Raw genomic sequence first — 15756 nt, 5'->3', positions numbered from 1 at the left:
CAAAGGAACTCATTAAGTGTCAAAATGAAGAGATTTTGATGGGGTCACAGTCTTGAAACAGTATTGCATGTAAGGGGTATGTGATGAAAATACTAACTTTACGCTAGATTAATTTACTTTAAGTTTTCCCAAAAAGTAAGATGAGCTGAACCTGGGGAGTTCAACACAAAATGATTTTGTTCTTACACGGTTTAACATGCACGTGCAAACACATCCACACATCAAAGTTGACATTCTGCACTTTATCATTTGGCTTTTTGCATATTTCAATAATACACAACAGAACTGACAAATTTCACATCATTGTCCCAGTGCTAAGCTTTTCACTGCATATATTCTTACAAAGTTCTGTACATCTTGCAAAAACAGAAATCCAAGGAAACAATCACAAATATGAAATGAAACACAAATACAAATAGAGTACATGCTAAAAATCTTGAGATTTCAAGACATCTAACTAAATTCCACAGAAGGACCAAAGGCGAGTACTTTACAGATTTATAATGTCAAATCAGACCTGACCCCAGTTGAAAGTGAAATTACTCGCAACAACTATTATTCAAGTTAGTACAGGTGTAATAAGAAATCACTCTGGGGTGCAGCCACAGGGGAAATTGGACACGGACACTGATAAATGTTTACCAGTATTTAGTCAATATTCCTGGTGTTATAATTATCAAACACAATAAACAACAGACATACTACTGCAAACAGAAGGCAATCTAATGTGTTTATTTAAGCCTTGGTCAAAGGATGTGGGAAGAGTTCAATATCCCAAGCATGACAGCCTCTGTTTCTGCTCAGCTCAGCAAGGGCCTGTTCTCCTTGCCCTGGCACTCCTCCTGTCTGTGAGAGCTCCTAACATGCTCAAGGATCACAAGATCGGGGCCTCCTCTCAGGCCTGGGCAGAAGAGGGGATACAGCCTCCCACTGAACCTGTCCTCAAAGCTGAAGATGAGTTTTAACGACTCCAGGTTGTAGAAGGAGAGGATTCCTGCATCATAGTCCAAAACTACTCCCATTTTCCGTGGGATCTGATTGATAGGTAAGCTGCTTCGGGGATCTGTCAAAGCCCAGAATTCCTGCCCATCTCGGAGCCCCAAGGCCCAAATCCCTTCGCTCCGGATCAGTGGGATCCGTCTGGTCCTCTCTACTGATTCCTTGGCCACTCCAATATCCCAGTATTGGAGATCACCCACATCCACCTCCCAGTAGTGTGTCCCTGAGGTGAAGCCCTCTGTTGCCAGGACAAAGGGGTACTCCATGAACCTGTATGTATTTACTGAGTGTCTCCGGGTCTCCTCCAAGAAATGAACACATTTCCCATCCAGAGAGACATCGAGGTTAGAGTGAGCAGTTGAGGGGTCTAGTTTCACGTCAACTATAGGAAAGACAGAATGGATACATTGACTGGATACTACAGTACATTAACTCTGCACTGAGAGAGAGGGGTTAATACAGTCCAGACACACTGACTGGACACTACAGGACATTAACACTGCACTGAGAGAGAGGGGTTAATACAGTCCAGACACACTGACTGGACACTACAGGACATTAACACTGCACTGAGAGAGAGGGGTTAATACAGTCCAGACACACTGACTGGACACTACAGGACATTAACACTGCACTGAGAGAGAGGGGTTAATACAGTCCAGACACACTGACTGGACACTCCAGGACATTAACACTGCACTGAGAGACAGGGGTTAATACAGTCCAGACACACTGACTGGACACTACAGGACATTAACACTACACTGAGAGAGAGGGGTTAATACTTTCTTGTCACTGGACATCTTTGTAAATGTTGTGATAATTATATCAGCTGTGGGAACATTGTAAATCACCAGTCATATCAATAAATGTCATGCTGCAGCAGGCAGGAGTAGTGGGACCCAATGCGTAGCAGTCTCCAGTGGAGAAACGAGAGCCAAGGTTGAGGTCGAGTACATTAACAGGGAGTCAAAAACTGCTAAGGACAAAAATGAGAAAAAGGTTGCCTTCGGGAGAAGGCTGTAATGGAGCAGGTCGGTGAGGTTCCCTTGCCTCTCGTTTTGGTTTAGCTATCCTCTCGAATCCCTTCCCATCTCCTGACTCGACTCCACTGGAGACTGCTACACATTGGGTCCCACTACCCCTGCCTGCTGCTTGTGAGACAATAAAGCCATTTGATTTCATTTGAATTGAGCACATTAACACTGCAAGAGAGAGAGATCATCATAGTACAGGCATCATGACTGCAGCTAACTACCCTTTGTATTTGAACCATTCACTGACTGATTGCCAGTAATCTTGTCACTTGTTGAGAAAGCCCTTATCAGTATGTTTTATAAGTCACCCTTAATCACCACCTTTTTAAGTTTTGGAACAAAAGTTAACTTAATGATAAATATAACAGGCAACTGCATGACGGGATAAATATTGGTGGTTTGTGGCTTAAAGTCATGATTATTTCCAAATAATCTTTAAAACACTATATTTTAAAGATCTCCTGCTTAATAGATCACAATTAAATGTTCTGAGTCTTTACAAAGTGGGGTGCAGCTAAGGGTTCTTCAGTCCTGTTGGGATCTTCATGGCCTGAATCAGCTCGTTACTGACCCCCAGGACCAGGACTGACGTCCCCTGAATTATATAACGACAGGGTACAAACTTAAGGACATCGTAACAGTGTGGCCCTGCTCACCTGAGTGGGCCTGACAGGGAGAAGAAACACATTTACTCACCTAGATCTTCACGAAGTGCACTGAGTGCTAAGAAGAAGTTGAAAATGAGAAAGTTAGAATATGTTTGCATTTCAATGTGTTAAAAATATTTTCAGATTCACTACCACTATTAATGTGATTTGTGCTGTTACGGTCCATGGTTGGAGTGTTATTTTTTTTTCTAATTGCTCTCTCCTCTTTTCCCAGGTGTTGCCAATTCATTAAGTAGCTGAGGTGGGAGCATTTAAAGTGCAGCCCTGAGAGCTCGGATACAAGGAACGGAGATAGTGGAGGTGTGTGGTTTTTGGGACGGGGAAAGACGTGGTGCATGTTTCTTTTTGTTTTGGTTTTGGTTTGTTAGTGTAGATAGGTGTAGAATGCAGAAGACTTTTTTTTTGGTACGGTCTTATTGTTTATGCACTTTTTTTCTCCAGTTCTAGTCTATCTAGTTTATTTTTCTTTTATAATCAGTTATCTTTGCTTGGGGTTTTTCTTACTTTCCCCTCCCGATTTGAATATGAACATTGACTTCTGGTTCCCTGGATTTGAGATAATAATAAAATTGATTTGTTTTCCCAGGAAAGTCCGATTTCTCTGATGTTTTGTTGATGTTGAGGCTTTTGGTCAAACCCTCGACGTATTTTTAAGGTCGAAACAGTCTCAGCAATGGAACGAATTCTCTTTGATTTCCTTCATCCCATGTTGTTTCTACTGCTGTGTCAGTATTAATATTAATAACGGCACCTTGCTGCCTCTGGACCTCACCTTCTTGTGTCAGAGTAGTCTGGACAGTGGCAGCACCTCCCAGCTTACAGATGACCAGGTCAGCCGGATCGTGACCTGGAGAGAACACTGGGTACAGGTTCCCGCAAAATTTCTCCTCAAACTTGAAAATCAGATTCCTGTTCTCCACATTGTAGAAGGACAGCACCCCCCTCTCATGGTCCAGGAACACTCCCATTCTCCTGGGGATTTCCTCCGGTGGGATTCTGGTCCGGGGATCTGTCAGGGCCCACAACTCATTGCGGTCCCGGAGACCCAGGGCAAAGAGCCCCTCTCTCGGGGTTAGCGGGACCCTTCTGTTTCTGGGGAAGGATTCCTGAGCCACCCCCACGTCCCAGTACGGCTTCTCCCCCAGCTCCACCTCCCAGTAGTGTCGTCCAGCAGGGAAGCCCTCCATGCCCGCGACGAAGGGGTGCTCTGTGAACCGGGTCTCGCTCGGGGGCAGCTTCCTCCTGGCCTCCCAGCGCCGCACCTTCCACCCCTGTCCCCTGATCGAGAGGCCGGGGTGGGCGGTATCTGGGTCCAGCCTCACGTCCACTGTGATTGTGACAGGGGAAGAACCGAGTAGAATCACCATCGCTGTTCCCTGCCAGGGCTCACTGCTCCTAACAATTCATCATGGCTTCTATTGCTTACTACTTGCAGTACCTGGGACCTATACTGCTGTTTTTACTGATTGCTCTCCAGCTGGCATGGCGGCTATTGATGCTGGTACCAAAGCCAATTCAGAAACTGATACTATCCGTCACTGAGGCCTTACAACAGCCTGTGTAGCTTCTAATACTGCTGCTTCTATATTACTGCTCTATTTAGCAGACAAGGAGGAGGAAAAGGGGAAAAGGGTGTAAGTACTGGAGTGATCACTGCTGCAAGTATTACTGCTCATGCTAGTTGACCAATTACTGTACATCGCACATCTGCAGTTCGTGTTGGCATTATTACTTCTGATGTTACCGCTGCTATCAGTGGAAATACTACAAGTGATGTTGTCGTTACTGTTCCTACTACTGTTACTGCTTTTCCTTCTTCATAGTTATTTTTATTGTTATCAGTTGAGAAGATATGCCCACCCACATGGCATGACCCTGCCTTAAACCCACGATCACAGGACTCAACATGCAGTGCTATTGTTTGAACGACAGCTATTATAATAGCAGTGCTGCTAATTACACTATGGCATTAGTGCTCTACTCTGAGTGTGACGTGTGACACAGCTGCCACTACTAAAAAACACAGTGAAGAAATCAACTCTTCCTGTCTTACCAGCACAATCCTGGATGGCTGACCATTCTAAACAAATAAAGAAAATGTAACAATTAAACAGGAACAGAGAACAGTCAGTGTTTTTTTTAATAACTGGATAAAAAGGACAATAAGTGATTCAACTCACCTGTCTTTGGGATCAGTTTACCGGCATCTAGGGACCAACACACACAAATCCAGACATAAAAAAGAAGAATGAATAAAGAGTCTTCATAATGAATACAAAACCTCATTGTCAAAAGCAAGAGCACAGACATACAGATTTTGACCCCATAATCAGGATGCTTGACTGCTCTGTGTTAAGTCACATCATGGCTGTGACTAACAGTATTTAACTTGTTCATTAACACTCTTGTCTGTGTAACATGGATCAGTGCACCAATATAGAAGTAAAACCACACAACTCTGAAATCTAGACAGTGTAAAACTCTGACTAGAGAGGGGACTTGTGTGGCTTTGGGCCTACTTGTACTTCAATCCCTGTCAGTAGTGTATATCACAATCCACCCTGCCACTGTTGGGATCCAATCACTATCACTAGTGTATATCACAATCCACCCTGCTCCTGCTGGGATTCAATCACTATTCACTATCACTAGTGTATATCACAATCCACCCTGCCACTGTTGGGATTCAATCACTGCCACTAGTGTATATAACAATTCAACTTGCCCCTGCTGGCATTCAATCACTATCACTAGTGCATATCACAATCCATTCTGCTTCCGCTATGATTCAATCAATGTCACTAATGAGCCCAGAGCAATCACAATCACAAACCTCAAAGACACTGACCAGGTTATCCCAGAGGATTTCTTCAGAATCAACAGTGAAAGAACTTCTAGTGGACAAGTAGACACCTTGAGGAAGGTATTAGGAGTGTGCAATACGCTACTCTGCCATGTTGTTGAAGACCACATATTTTACTCTTTCAAGAAACTGCTGGATAGTATCATGAGCCAAATGAATGTAGTACAATGAAAACAGCAGTGCCAGTCACTGTGCACTGCTGTCTCTGGTGTGGAGACAAGCAACATACTGCAAATCCATATGGAGGTTTTACTCAGGACCTACTGTACTAGACTGAAAATATCATAGTCCATTATAGCTGGTGGGCATTCCCAGACTCATGAGGAAAAAGAAATAAGAGGATAGTACATGGACATCATGCCACTGCCAGGATCAGGGTAGGAACTTACCAAACTCCTCACGCAGCCACAGGCATTCTGCAAACACAGAGAACACTGTTAGATTCTTACTGCCACTGCTTCAATTCCTCCTAATGTTACTACTGCAATTACTGCAAATACTGCACCTGTTACTACTGTTCCTACTACTGGTAACACTACTAACACTGCCAATATTAGTTACTACTGTTCCTACTACTGTTACTAATACTAATACTGCTAATACTGCGACTGTTACTACTGTTCCTACTACTGTCACTACTGCTAATACTGCCAATACTGCACCTGTTACTACTGTTAACACTACTAACATGGATAATCCTGAATCTGTTACTAGTATTCCTATTACAGTTAACACTACTCATACTGAGAATACTGCAGCCGTTACTACTATTCCTGTTCCTTCTATTACTCCAACTGTATAACAAGTTGAGAGTGATGCAAGAGTCTTACCATCACGGGCTTCCTTTCTTTTGCGGCGTTCTGAGAGAAAGGTAAACAACAGTCAAGTTCTTTCATTCTCAACAATACACACATGATTCACAGAGAGATTTGTTCATGCAGGAAGTGGAGGGGGCAGTTCTATGCACTCTTGAGATGTATTCAGTATGACAGAGTCAAGCCAAGAGGGGATATCTCCAACTTACAGCACTTTTGTACACATCAGCTGTAGCACTGAAATGTACTTAATAGTATCTCATACTGTTAAAGCTGGTGTTCCTATACGAAGAATAGCATGCTGTATTAGAGTGAAGTGAGTGACAAGCTACACATAATGGATAGATCTGGACACCTCTGTGTTCACAGGATGTGCAGCTGTCTCACTTATTTTGAAACAAGCAAATAAATTACAGCTGAATTCTACAAATACCACCACCACCGTGAGGATGGTCAATGGGTGGTAGATACAGTGGTGGCCATAACAGTACGACAATGTTGGCTTGCGTGAGCAGTCGCAGAGCCTGGTGCATTTTGTGCTGCACTGATCCCATGTGCTGCACATCACTCATTCGCTGGTCTCCCACGGTTGGGATCGCTCAACGCAGAGTCCACACTCTGCCTAGCAGGGCGAGCGGGTGGGCCACTCACCCTCCCGACTCATCCAGAGCAGCCCGGTGCTCAGGCCGACTGCGGCCACGAGCAGGAGTGCCAGCAGGGCCACCGCCACTCTCCAGGGCAGCAGGACGGGGAACACAGCTCCTGGAGGAAGACAAGCACCATCAAGACCCCACTCGCCCATAGCACCCAGATAGGAGGAATACTCAGGCTGCAGTGCTGCCATTACAGGAGTACAACAGGGATCCGTGCTGGTTCACCAGTCTTCCCAATTTATATAGTGATCCTGGAATAGTTCGCAAACTATTCTTTTCTATAAACTATTGCAGATCACAGGGAAGGTTACAAATGAAAGTCCATTCAGTCATTAGTAGTCAATTGGTCTGAGGACCTCATCTAGACATTTCTTGAAAAAAGTTAGGGTATTGGCTTCAATGCCATAGCTGGGCAGCTTGTTCCACACACCCACTACTTTTTGGGTAAAGAGGTACCTCCTCTTCTACATTTTATATGTATTTCCACAAAGTTCTCAATTGTATCATCTGGCTCATGTTTTAGTCTTGTTAGAGTCTTTGAGGATTTTAAATACTTGTATCAGGTCCCCTTATAGCCTTCTCTGTTCAACAGTAAAGAGATTCAGTCCCTCCATCATGTCTGTGAGGGACATTTCTTTTAGAACCAGAACGTATGGGGTTGACCTTTATTAAACTGTTTGCTTTGAAATACACATTCTAACATTTTGTTTGTCTTTATAATTGCTTCCTTACGTTGTCTGGGAGATGTAAAAGATGGCACAAATACGTCAGTTTCTAATGTAGCCTCTTCTGTCTCAGTGTTTCCCATTTTGTATTTGTAGCTCATGTTTTTGCTACCTGCATGTTAACACTTGGAGGGTGTCTACATTAAACATTGCATGCTTAGCTAAATATTTTAGAATTTAAACTTTACCTGACATTCAGGAAGGATGATGACAATGAAGCCTTTTGCCCAAACTGTTCTAAATCATAATCAGCCCCAATGATATTTCTCCAACCTATATACAAAACACACCCCTTCACAATCACCTCATTCCTCCCTCCTCCCTCCTCTCTCCTCCACCTCATTCTTCAGGGGGTTCCCAGTCTCCTCGCACTGTGGCCAGCGGACAGGCCCTCAGCCAAGCGGGACAGGACAAAACCTCAAAATATTCCATCTACACCTTGCTGTTCTGAGTGGATAATCAGCACTGAGCTGTCATCAGTACTACAATTGTGACAGTGTGTCAGTGGTAACTTTGTTTCAGTGTGTACAAGACGACGACCTGTGAACAGTATCTCGGTGTGATCCGATGCGCCGGTGTGCTCCAGGAAGAGAGTGCACCTCACACTCTGCCTGTCCTTCTGTCTAGGAAACTGCAGGTGGCTGGAGACGCTGTACAGGCCCTGCTCGTCCTGGGTGGTTTCTGTCTCAGCACTGAATGTCCAGTCCTGCCTGTGTGGATCGCTCCAGGAGAGCTGTGGCAGGGGGTACCATCCGCTCACCGAGCAGTCAAGAGAAAAGCTCCAGCTGTCTGGGGGCTCTGTCAGAGAGATCACTGGCTGCGAGCCTACGGCTGGGAGAGAGAGGAGGCAAGCAGAGAAGATCAGGAAACTCTGCCTTCTGTATATTTGTTTGTGATGGTGCTAGCCTTCGTGTGTCTCTCCTCTCTGTCTCTCCCTGGGTCTGCTCACCTGTTCCTGTCCATCTGCCCTTTGCTGGTCACCTGTCTGCCATTCTCTTAAGTTACTCACTTCAAAATTAAGTTAAATATGAAGGGCTTTTTTGGCATGACTGATGAGTTACAGTGTTGCCACAGGAGATACAATTAAGTACATTCACAGCAATTTCCAGTACAAGGTTGTAGAGTCAGTCTCAAAACAGTATTAACCTGTATTAACCCCTCTCTCTCTCAGTGCAGTGTTAATGTACTGGAGTGTCAAGTCAGTGTGTCTGTACTGTATTAACCCCTCTCTCTCAGTGCAGTGTTAATGTCCTGTAGTGTCCAGTCAGTGTGTCTGGACTGTATTAACCCCTCTCTCTCAGTGCAGTGTTAATGTCCTGTAGTGTCCAGTCAGTGTGTCTGGACTGTATTAACCCCTCTCTCTCAGTGCAGTGTTAATGTACTGTAGTGTCCAGTCAGTGTGTCTGGAAAGTATTAACCTCTCTCACCTGTCACTTTTAGCACCAGGTACTCTTGGCTGTAGTAGGAGCTGGTCCTGACAAAGCAGACATATGTTCCCTCGTCAGAGACGTGCACCCTGCTGATCTTCAGAGACACATGGCCCACTGTCAGCCCCTCTCCTCCATGTGACAGAGTTGCTCGGCCCCCCAGCCCACCACTCTCCACCCCCTCTTTCACCATGATGACGGTGGAGTCGCTCTCAACCCTGGACCAGCGCATCTGGGCACTGCTGATATCTTGGGAGGGGGCCAGCTGGCAAGGCAGGATCACGTCGGTGCCAACGATGGCGTCCACTGGGTCAGAGGGCACGAGGAGGGAGAACTGCCCTGATGGAGACAGAAAGTTCAGACTCACTGAGCCTTTTACAGCAGGGCAATCAGACTGTGCCAGGAGACAAAGGGGTTAATAAGAAAGGTCATGAAGACATCATCTGTCACCGATGTCAGGTGTCCACACTGCGTGGGGCAGAGAAATGTGTGGCTGACCATGACCATGAGACATAGGAAAATGCTGGACTTTGTCAGAGGACCCTATAAGAGGACCTGATCCAAGTATTCAAAATGAGAAGGATCCAAGGATCATAATCTGGTAAGCACCTGGTAATAGGGTTTTAGCAAACCCAAAGTGATAAATATAACATGGAAAATGCTGAGGTACTGTAGTAGAAGCCACTTATGAAAAATACTTTGGTGTTCATGACGACACATCATTTATATCTTCTATACAGTGTGGGATGCAGTTAAAAAGGCAAGTGAACCTAAAAAACATAGATTTTAAATCAAAGAGCTGTGTGAAAATTAAATTACAAAGTAGTAAGGTCTTGTTTACTTTGTGCACAATGTTGGTCAGAATGGTACAGACAAGACTCTGCTGCTCTGGAAGAGAAGAGCAGCCAGATCTGTCCTATGAATTAATGTCATGTTTTACACTGATAATTTGTAGGACCTGAATATCTTCAGTCCTGTACAGAGAAGACTACGAGGGGATCTGATACACGTCTTCAAGACTCTCTAAGGAACTGACAAAGGCTACCCAATTTCTTCAGAATTTACAGTTAGACACAAATCAGAGGACACAAGTCCAAACTGCAGGGAAGTGAATTTAAAGCAGAGGACAGCAGGCCCTTCTTTACTGTAAGGGTGGTGGGTGTGTGGAACAAACTACCCAACCATTTTTTATGATATCTGGACCTCTTTCAAGTTACAAGATCAATTCTCAATCCTCAGATCAAACAACTTACAACTACCAAATGGGCCAGATGTCTCCTGGCGTCTCATGTTTCCACGTCCTTACCAGAATCAGAGCGAGAGAGCAAGGGGAGATAGAGAATCAACACCATCTGGAGGCGGGGGGGCATCATTCCTTCTGCTACCTGGACAGCACTGGCAGCTCCAGCCTGTGGGAGAACATGATCTCAATGACAGAAGGAGAAATAGCCTTGAAGCAGGAGGACTGTACTACCCTCCAACAGGGGGCTACAGTTAAAGGGCTGCAGACATTACAATAAGGGCTGAAGTAGCAGTACAACAGAATACAAAAGAACAGGTAAAGGTTTATTCCACGTTAAAAAGAGAAGAAAAGAAACACATTTCAGCTGTGGAGCCTTCCACGAGCGTCAAATAACAGCATAAATGAATATTCCTCTTGGAATACAGCACTGTAGGTGAAGCAGAGTGTGAGAGGACAGGCTATTGTAAACGTACAGGGAGGCATTTAAGCTCCAGTATGGCAACAATATAGTATGGAAAGAATACTGCGCGACTGTGGTACCGGGAAATTCGAAGCACCTCACATTTCTTGTGCAGAGTGAGCTCTAGGGAAACAGAGGTTTACACGCTGACGGAGGGCAGCCGCCACAGCAGACCCACAGCCACACGCGGTACACAGCAGGCTGGACCGGTGAGGGAGAGCACCGCAAATGACGGGACCGCCTAGCGGAGTCCGGGCAGATCAGGACTCGAGCAGGCAACAGGGACAGTCCAGGCAGGGAAACAAGAGCAGACGGAAAACAGGGACGAAGCAGGGACAACTCCGCTGGGAAACGGCCTGCTGGCAATCTGAAGGTGCAGGGCAGGACAGGGAGCGGACGGCAATGCTGGGCTGCTGAGGGGAAGCCGATCGGGACTGCAGCACCTGCCCCTGGCTGGTCTCTCAGTGCGTTCAGGTGCTGCTCAGCAGCCGGCGCAGGACGGACAGGAGAGAAGAGCCCACAAGCCCCGCAGCTGCTCCGCTGGACAAACGGAACAGGGAACAGAGGTTCCCCAGCGTGGCCCACATCCGCCCTCTGCAGTCAGGGGGCAGAACCTCCGATAGGCAAACTCTTACTTCTCAGAACATTTCGACATGTCGATACACAAAAGGCAATGTTTGTTTGTACCTAACAGATTCTTTGCATGAAGTGACAGTTCTCTGCGGATGGAAATGGGATTGAGAGTGTAACGCTTACGGCCACCATTGCAGGTTGTTCGAGCCGGCTTACCAGCGTGGTGACGTCACCGCCCTTCCCTGTGAATAGCAGGGACCACAGCCACTGGGCTGACAGGAGATTTCCCTTTGGCTCAAGAGGCTGGGTCCCTGCTGAGTGATGCCGGAGGCCTGGGTTTGAGTCCCTGATGGTGGGGGGTTGACCTTAGGCAGCAGAGGTGAGGGTGTATACCCATGTGAACACTGGAGAGTGCTACATTACTGTTAGCACTGATTATATGACTACACTAGCATTGATTACATGCCACATTGTTTCCTGTTACTTTAGTGTCTAATTTGCTAATTAACAGTACAATTGTTAAGACCTCTACCAAGGCTTGAGGGCATTATACAGGCGACTGTATATTTGACTGAACTGCATTTTTTTTCCAGCGATCATCAGTAAAAGACCGTAAGAAAAATCTCCTAATTCCATAACATGCCATAATTGGTTAATTTAGTATTTAGGAAGACACCCGGCCCTAATAAAGACACCCAGGTCAGTGACTAACCCAGGGGTCCCAGTTCCAGTCCTGGGAGGACTCCCACACCTTCTGGTTTTCCTTCTCAAGTGAGCTCTTTATTTTAAGGAGTCCTTAACTACTTGGCTACAACCTTTTGGAAGTTTTTGTTTTCTACTTTAAGGTTGAAGATCTTCAGCTATTTCCAAACACGTTAGTCAAAAGGTAAAGAGCTCGAATTAATCTTATTTTAAGCCTGTTAAAGGATTTTTTCATTTAAAATTAATTGAGCGATGAGGTGGAACAACAGGTGTGGGCGTCCCCTCCACATTTTTTCAAGTCCCCCTCCTAAACACCGAACGGCCCTATGGTCTCTGTACTGCCTTAAGGTCGGCAGTAGTTTCGCTTTCGAGCGATCTGTTATTTTCCCTTCGGACCTCATCTGCCAACTCAGCTAGCCAGTAGATAAACGCGTTAAGCCGCTGTAGGAATTGTTAACGCACTCGCCGCATCAGTGAGCTAAAAGCGACTGTTCTTACTGGGAAAGGACGCTCGCTTCTCCAGAGTTAATTCTTGTCTCTTGTGCTTCTCCCAGGGCCGGTGTGATCTCGGACCGATTTCAGTATCCCCTGCAAATCAGGATTCTCCCTTTTACAAATGCGCATGTGCGGTGGATATCGCGTTTGGTCGATTTGGTTTCGATTCCGTGTGCAGTTGGACTTTGAGATCGGCCGATGACTCAGACATAATGACAGCCGGCACCCGGGCTCAGTACATGTCAGACAACACGAATTCATTCAAACATCATTTCAAATGGCACAGTTTCAAAATTCGAATTAATTCCTAATAAATTCCTAATTAATCCCTGAGCCCTGTGGTGGACTTTGATAAAAGTCCACCACAGGGCTCAGGGAGATGTGAACTCACACTCTCCACTGACCGTGCAGAAAAGACACCCATCGGAGCCAGAACAACAGACACACCTGTATGACAAAAAGCCTCTCCCGCCTCGCCTGCCTTTCTAGATGTAATCAACATCAATTACTTTGAGTTAACAATCGATTTCCGAATAAATCACTAACAATAACTAAGGACTTTCTTGTTTCCGAGAGAGAATTATCAGGGATCAAAAAGTTCCTTCGTCGTGCAGGGACGAGAAGGAGCCACGAAACGGCATTAGAGGCGGCCTCACGGGGCACTGCCGCACACGACTGGCCTGTATAGCAGCGATCGGACTAAAGACTGAAGTTAACACTCCTTACCCAACACCAAGCAGTCAGAGCCCGAGGTGGCAGCGTCTGAAACCGGGCGAACTTCCCGTGCGTGGCGCAGGATCTCACCAAGCTCTCAGGGCGATCTTTATTTAACAGAAGGACGAAGGATCTTTTGCAGAGATGTAGTCAACAAAGAAAGCGGCTACTGGGGTTATGTTTTGAACGAATTACTGCGGTATTAATATTGTTAGCAGAACGGTCTGAATACCCCAAACATGGGAGTGGTCTAGTGGTAAGGATTCAGCGCTTTCGGTCTAATCTTTTTATAGAAGTTTGAACGACCCTTTTGGGCATTGAAGCCAGACAGGGGATTGAAGAAGATGTGACTGCTTTTTACTTAAAAGCAGTATATACTGTATATATACTGGCACGAGCCAGGCAGGAGTCGAACCCCGTTTCTGCTTTGTGTTTGTGTTGAGGTCACCAGAAGTAAAAACATCGTGTTTCTTTTCTTTTCAGCATGGGATAAACCTTTACCTGTTCCTTTTGCAGCCTACGCAAGTTGACTCAGCTACCTACTTGAACCACGTCTCTTAACTATCACTACAAAATAACCTCCAGATACTCCGCTCCTGCGCTCTGGGTCATTTGTAAGAGGAAAGAGCGCTGAAGTAATCGACTTGGTTACACGTGTTTTCTACATTTTGTGTTTTAAAATAATGTCTCTTTAAACCAAAGTGTTTATGTGTCGAGTTGAAATTACGCTTGATTACGAAATCAAAGAAAAACCGCTTTCTTCCAAAATATCACACCGTTTTCACATCTTCCAGACTGCTTCTCTCTTCTAGTACTAAAGCAGACCAGAGAGTCGGAATGCAACTTCTTACATTAAGCAAAGCACCTGAAGACCCTAAAATAGTAAAAACACACCTGTAATAAAGCAAACAAAGCAGAAAATAGGATGAGAATTCCGAACTCAAGTTCAAGAGTTCATCATTGTTAACCTAAAGTTATATTTACGGTCTCATCTACACTTGTAAGATTAACAAAAAGCTCACCTCATTAAGAAAAAGTAATAGGTTTATTCCATGCTCAGGTGTGAGTCTTCTTCAGGTGTGATCATTAAGAAGAATCTGCGCTCAGGTTCGACAGAGATTTGGAGTCCTGCTTAACAATCACCGATCAATAACCATCGGGCTCCAGATACTCCGCTCCTGCGCTCTGAGTCATTTGTGAGAGGAAAGAGCGCTCAAGTAGCCGTGTGGAGACTCATTTCTCAGGTGCGCCAGTGGTGTAGTGGTATCATGCAAGATTCCCATTCTTGCGACCCGGGTTCGATTCCCGGCTGGTGCAAAAACAGTCAAACTACCTTAAGATAGCAAATGTTGTCGTTACAATTTTATACTGTTTATACACCGCAAACATGTCTTTACGGTGGTGTATAAGTGCAAAAAACACAAGCTGTATGTTGAAAAGTTAACCAAAACGAAAGTGCACAAACAAAAGAGAAAGAAATGTTGTAACATGAAATACTTCTTCCACACTATTGTGCAGTAGTTCAATAGATAACACTACGGATTCTATCGCAGCAGAAACGCTTCTGTTCAACTTTATTTTTGAGATCTGTCTTAGCCCTCCTTACTTTATTCCTAAATTCCTTCTCTTTCTCCCTGACTGACCATACATCAGTACATAATGCTGAACATGTGAGAAAAGCTCCACTCTCCGTTCCTTCGATAGCATGTTTTACCATGATATAACCACAACCGTCGGGCTCCAGATACTCCTCTCCTGCGCTCCGGGCCATTTGTGAGAGGAAGAGCGCTGATGTAGTCGCGTGTAAGAGCGCTTCGCTGCAGTTTAACAGGATAATTGCTGTTAGTCCGATACGGTGATTGCGTCTCACTAAAAACTAAAACATTGAAAAGTTTGGTAAAAAACGGACTCGCCCCAGACGCACAATTGCTTTATGAAGAGAAATTATCAAGCCTATGTCTTTTTCGGGCTGTATCTAGCTGTTAACAGGCATTTTAGAAAGACATCTATCGCGAGTGTGAAACTTACAGAAGGTGGATATGCGGGTGTCTTCATTCCGTGCCTACTGCAGTCTTGCCGGTCTTATTCTTCGTCAAAGTCACTGCTGGCAGACAGCAGCAGTAGGACGCAAAGCCCTATCCAGCAGCTCTAGACGGTGCTCGGGGAAGCGCTAAGTCTGTTTCAGCACAGGGAGCGAGTATGAGCTCGTTCCAGCTCTCAATCCATTCCGGCTCAGTTACTGTCGGACTGGGCATTTGAGACTCATCTGATCGCAACGTAGAAAAAAATGCAACACCTGTATCCAAGTTAGAAAAGCTGGAGCGGGGCGATGCCGTACCAATAGCGGCGCGGAGCTCACTGTGGTGCGATGCAGCTCTGTCA

The 15756-nt window shown here is 45.3% G+C and overlaps 1 protein-coding gene and 1 non-coding gene across 2 annotated transcripts; one reads left to right on the top strand and one right to left on the bottom strand.

Annotated features, from left to right (window-relative positions):
* Positions 1–174: 174 nt before the first annotated feature.
* Positions 175–12767, bottom strand: LOC138239435 (butyrophilin subfamily 1 member A1-like). Its single transcript, XM_069191389.1, has 12 exons — positions 12664–12767; positions 10494–10596; positions 9188–9526; positions 8301–8591; positions 7034–7144; positions 6398–6427; positions 5957–5983; positions 4885–4911; positions 4758–4784; positions 3477–4031; positions 2733–2759; positions 175–1381 (listed from the first exon to the last, which is right to left on the bottom strand). Exons 2-12 carry the CDS (start codon positions 10558–10560, stop codon positions 801–803), a joined length of 2082 nt encoding a protein of 693 aa, XP_069047490.1. The 5' UTR covers positions 10561–10596; positions 12664–12767; the 3' UTR covers positions 175–800.
* Positions 12768–14620: 1853 nt separating this feature from the next.
* On the top strand, positions 14621–14691 carry trnag-ccc (transfer RNA glycine (anticodon CCC)). The gene has a single exon. It is a non-coding gene; the product is annotated as a tRNA-Gly (tRNA).
* Positions 14692–15756: the final 1065 nt, after the last annotated feature.

The sequence above is a fragment of the Lepisosteus oculatus genome, chromosome 6, assembly GCF_040954835.1.
Source record: "Lepisosteus oculatus isolate fLepOcu1 chromosome 6, fLepOcu1.hap2, whole genome shotgun sequence".
NCBI lineage: Eukaryota > Metazoa > Chordata > Actinopteri > Semionotiformes > Lepisosteidae > Lepisosteus > Lepisosteus oculatus.
This window is presented reverse-complemented; position numbering and strand designations above follow the sequence as displayed.

Bases quoted from the DNA above. Each gene is read 5' to 3' on its own strand.
- LOC138239435 (XM_069191389.1), bottom strand. From the start codon at position 10,560: ATGATGCCCCCCCGCCTCCAGATGGTGTTGATTCTCTATCTCCCCTTG. The intron at 8,592-9,187 runs GTGAGAGAGGTT...TCTCTCTCCCAG, and splicing joins CCTGGTGCTAAAAGTGACAG to CCGTAGGCTCGCAGCCAGTG. The intron at 4,912-5,956 runs GTAAGTTCCTAC...GTTGGTCCCTAG, and splicing joins GTGGCTGCGTGAGGAGTTTG to ATGCCGGTAAACTGATCCCA.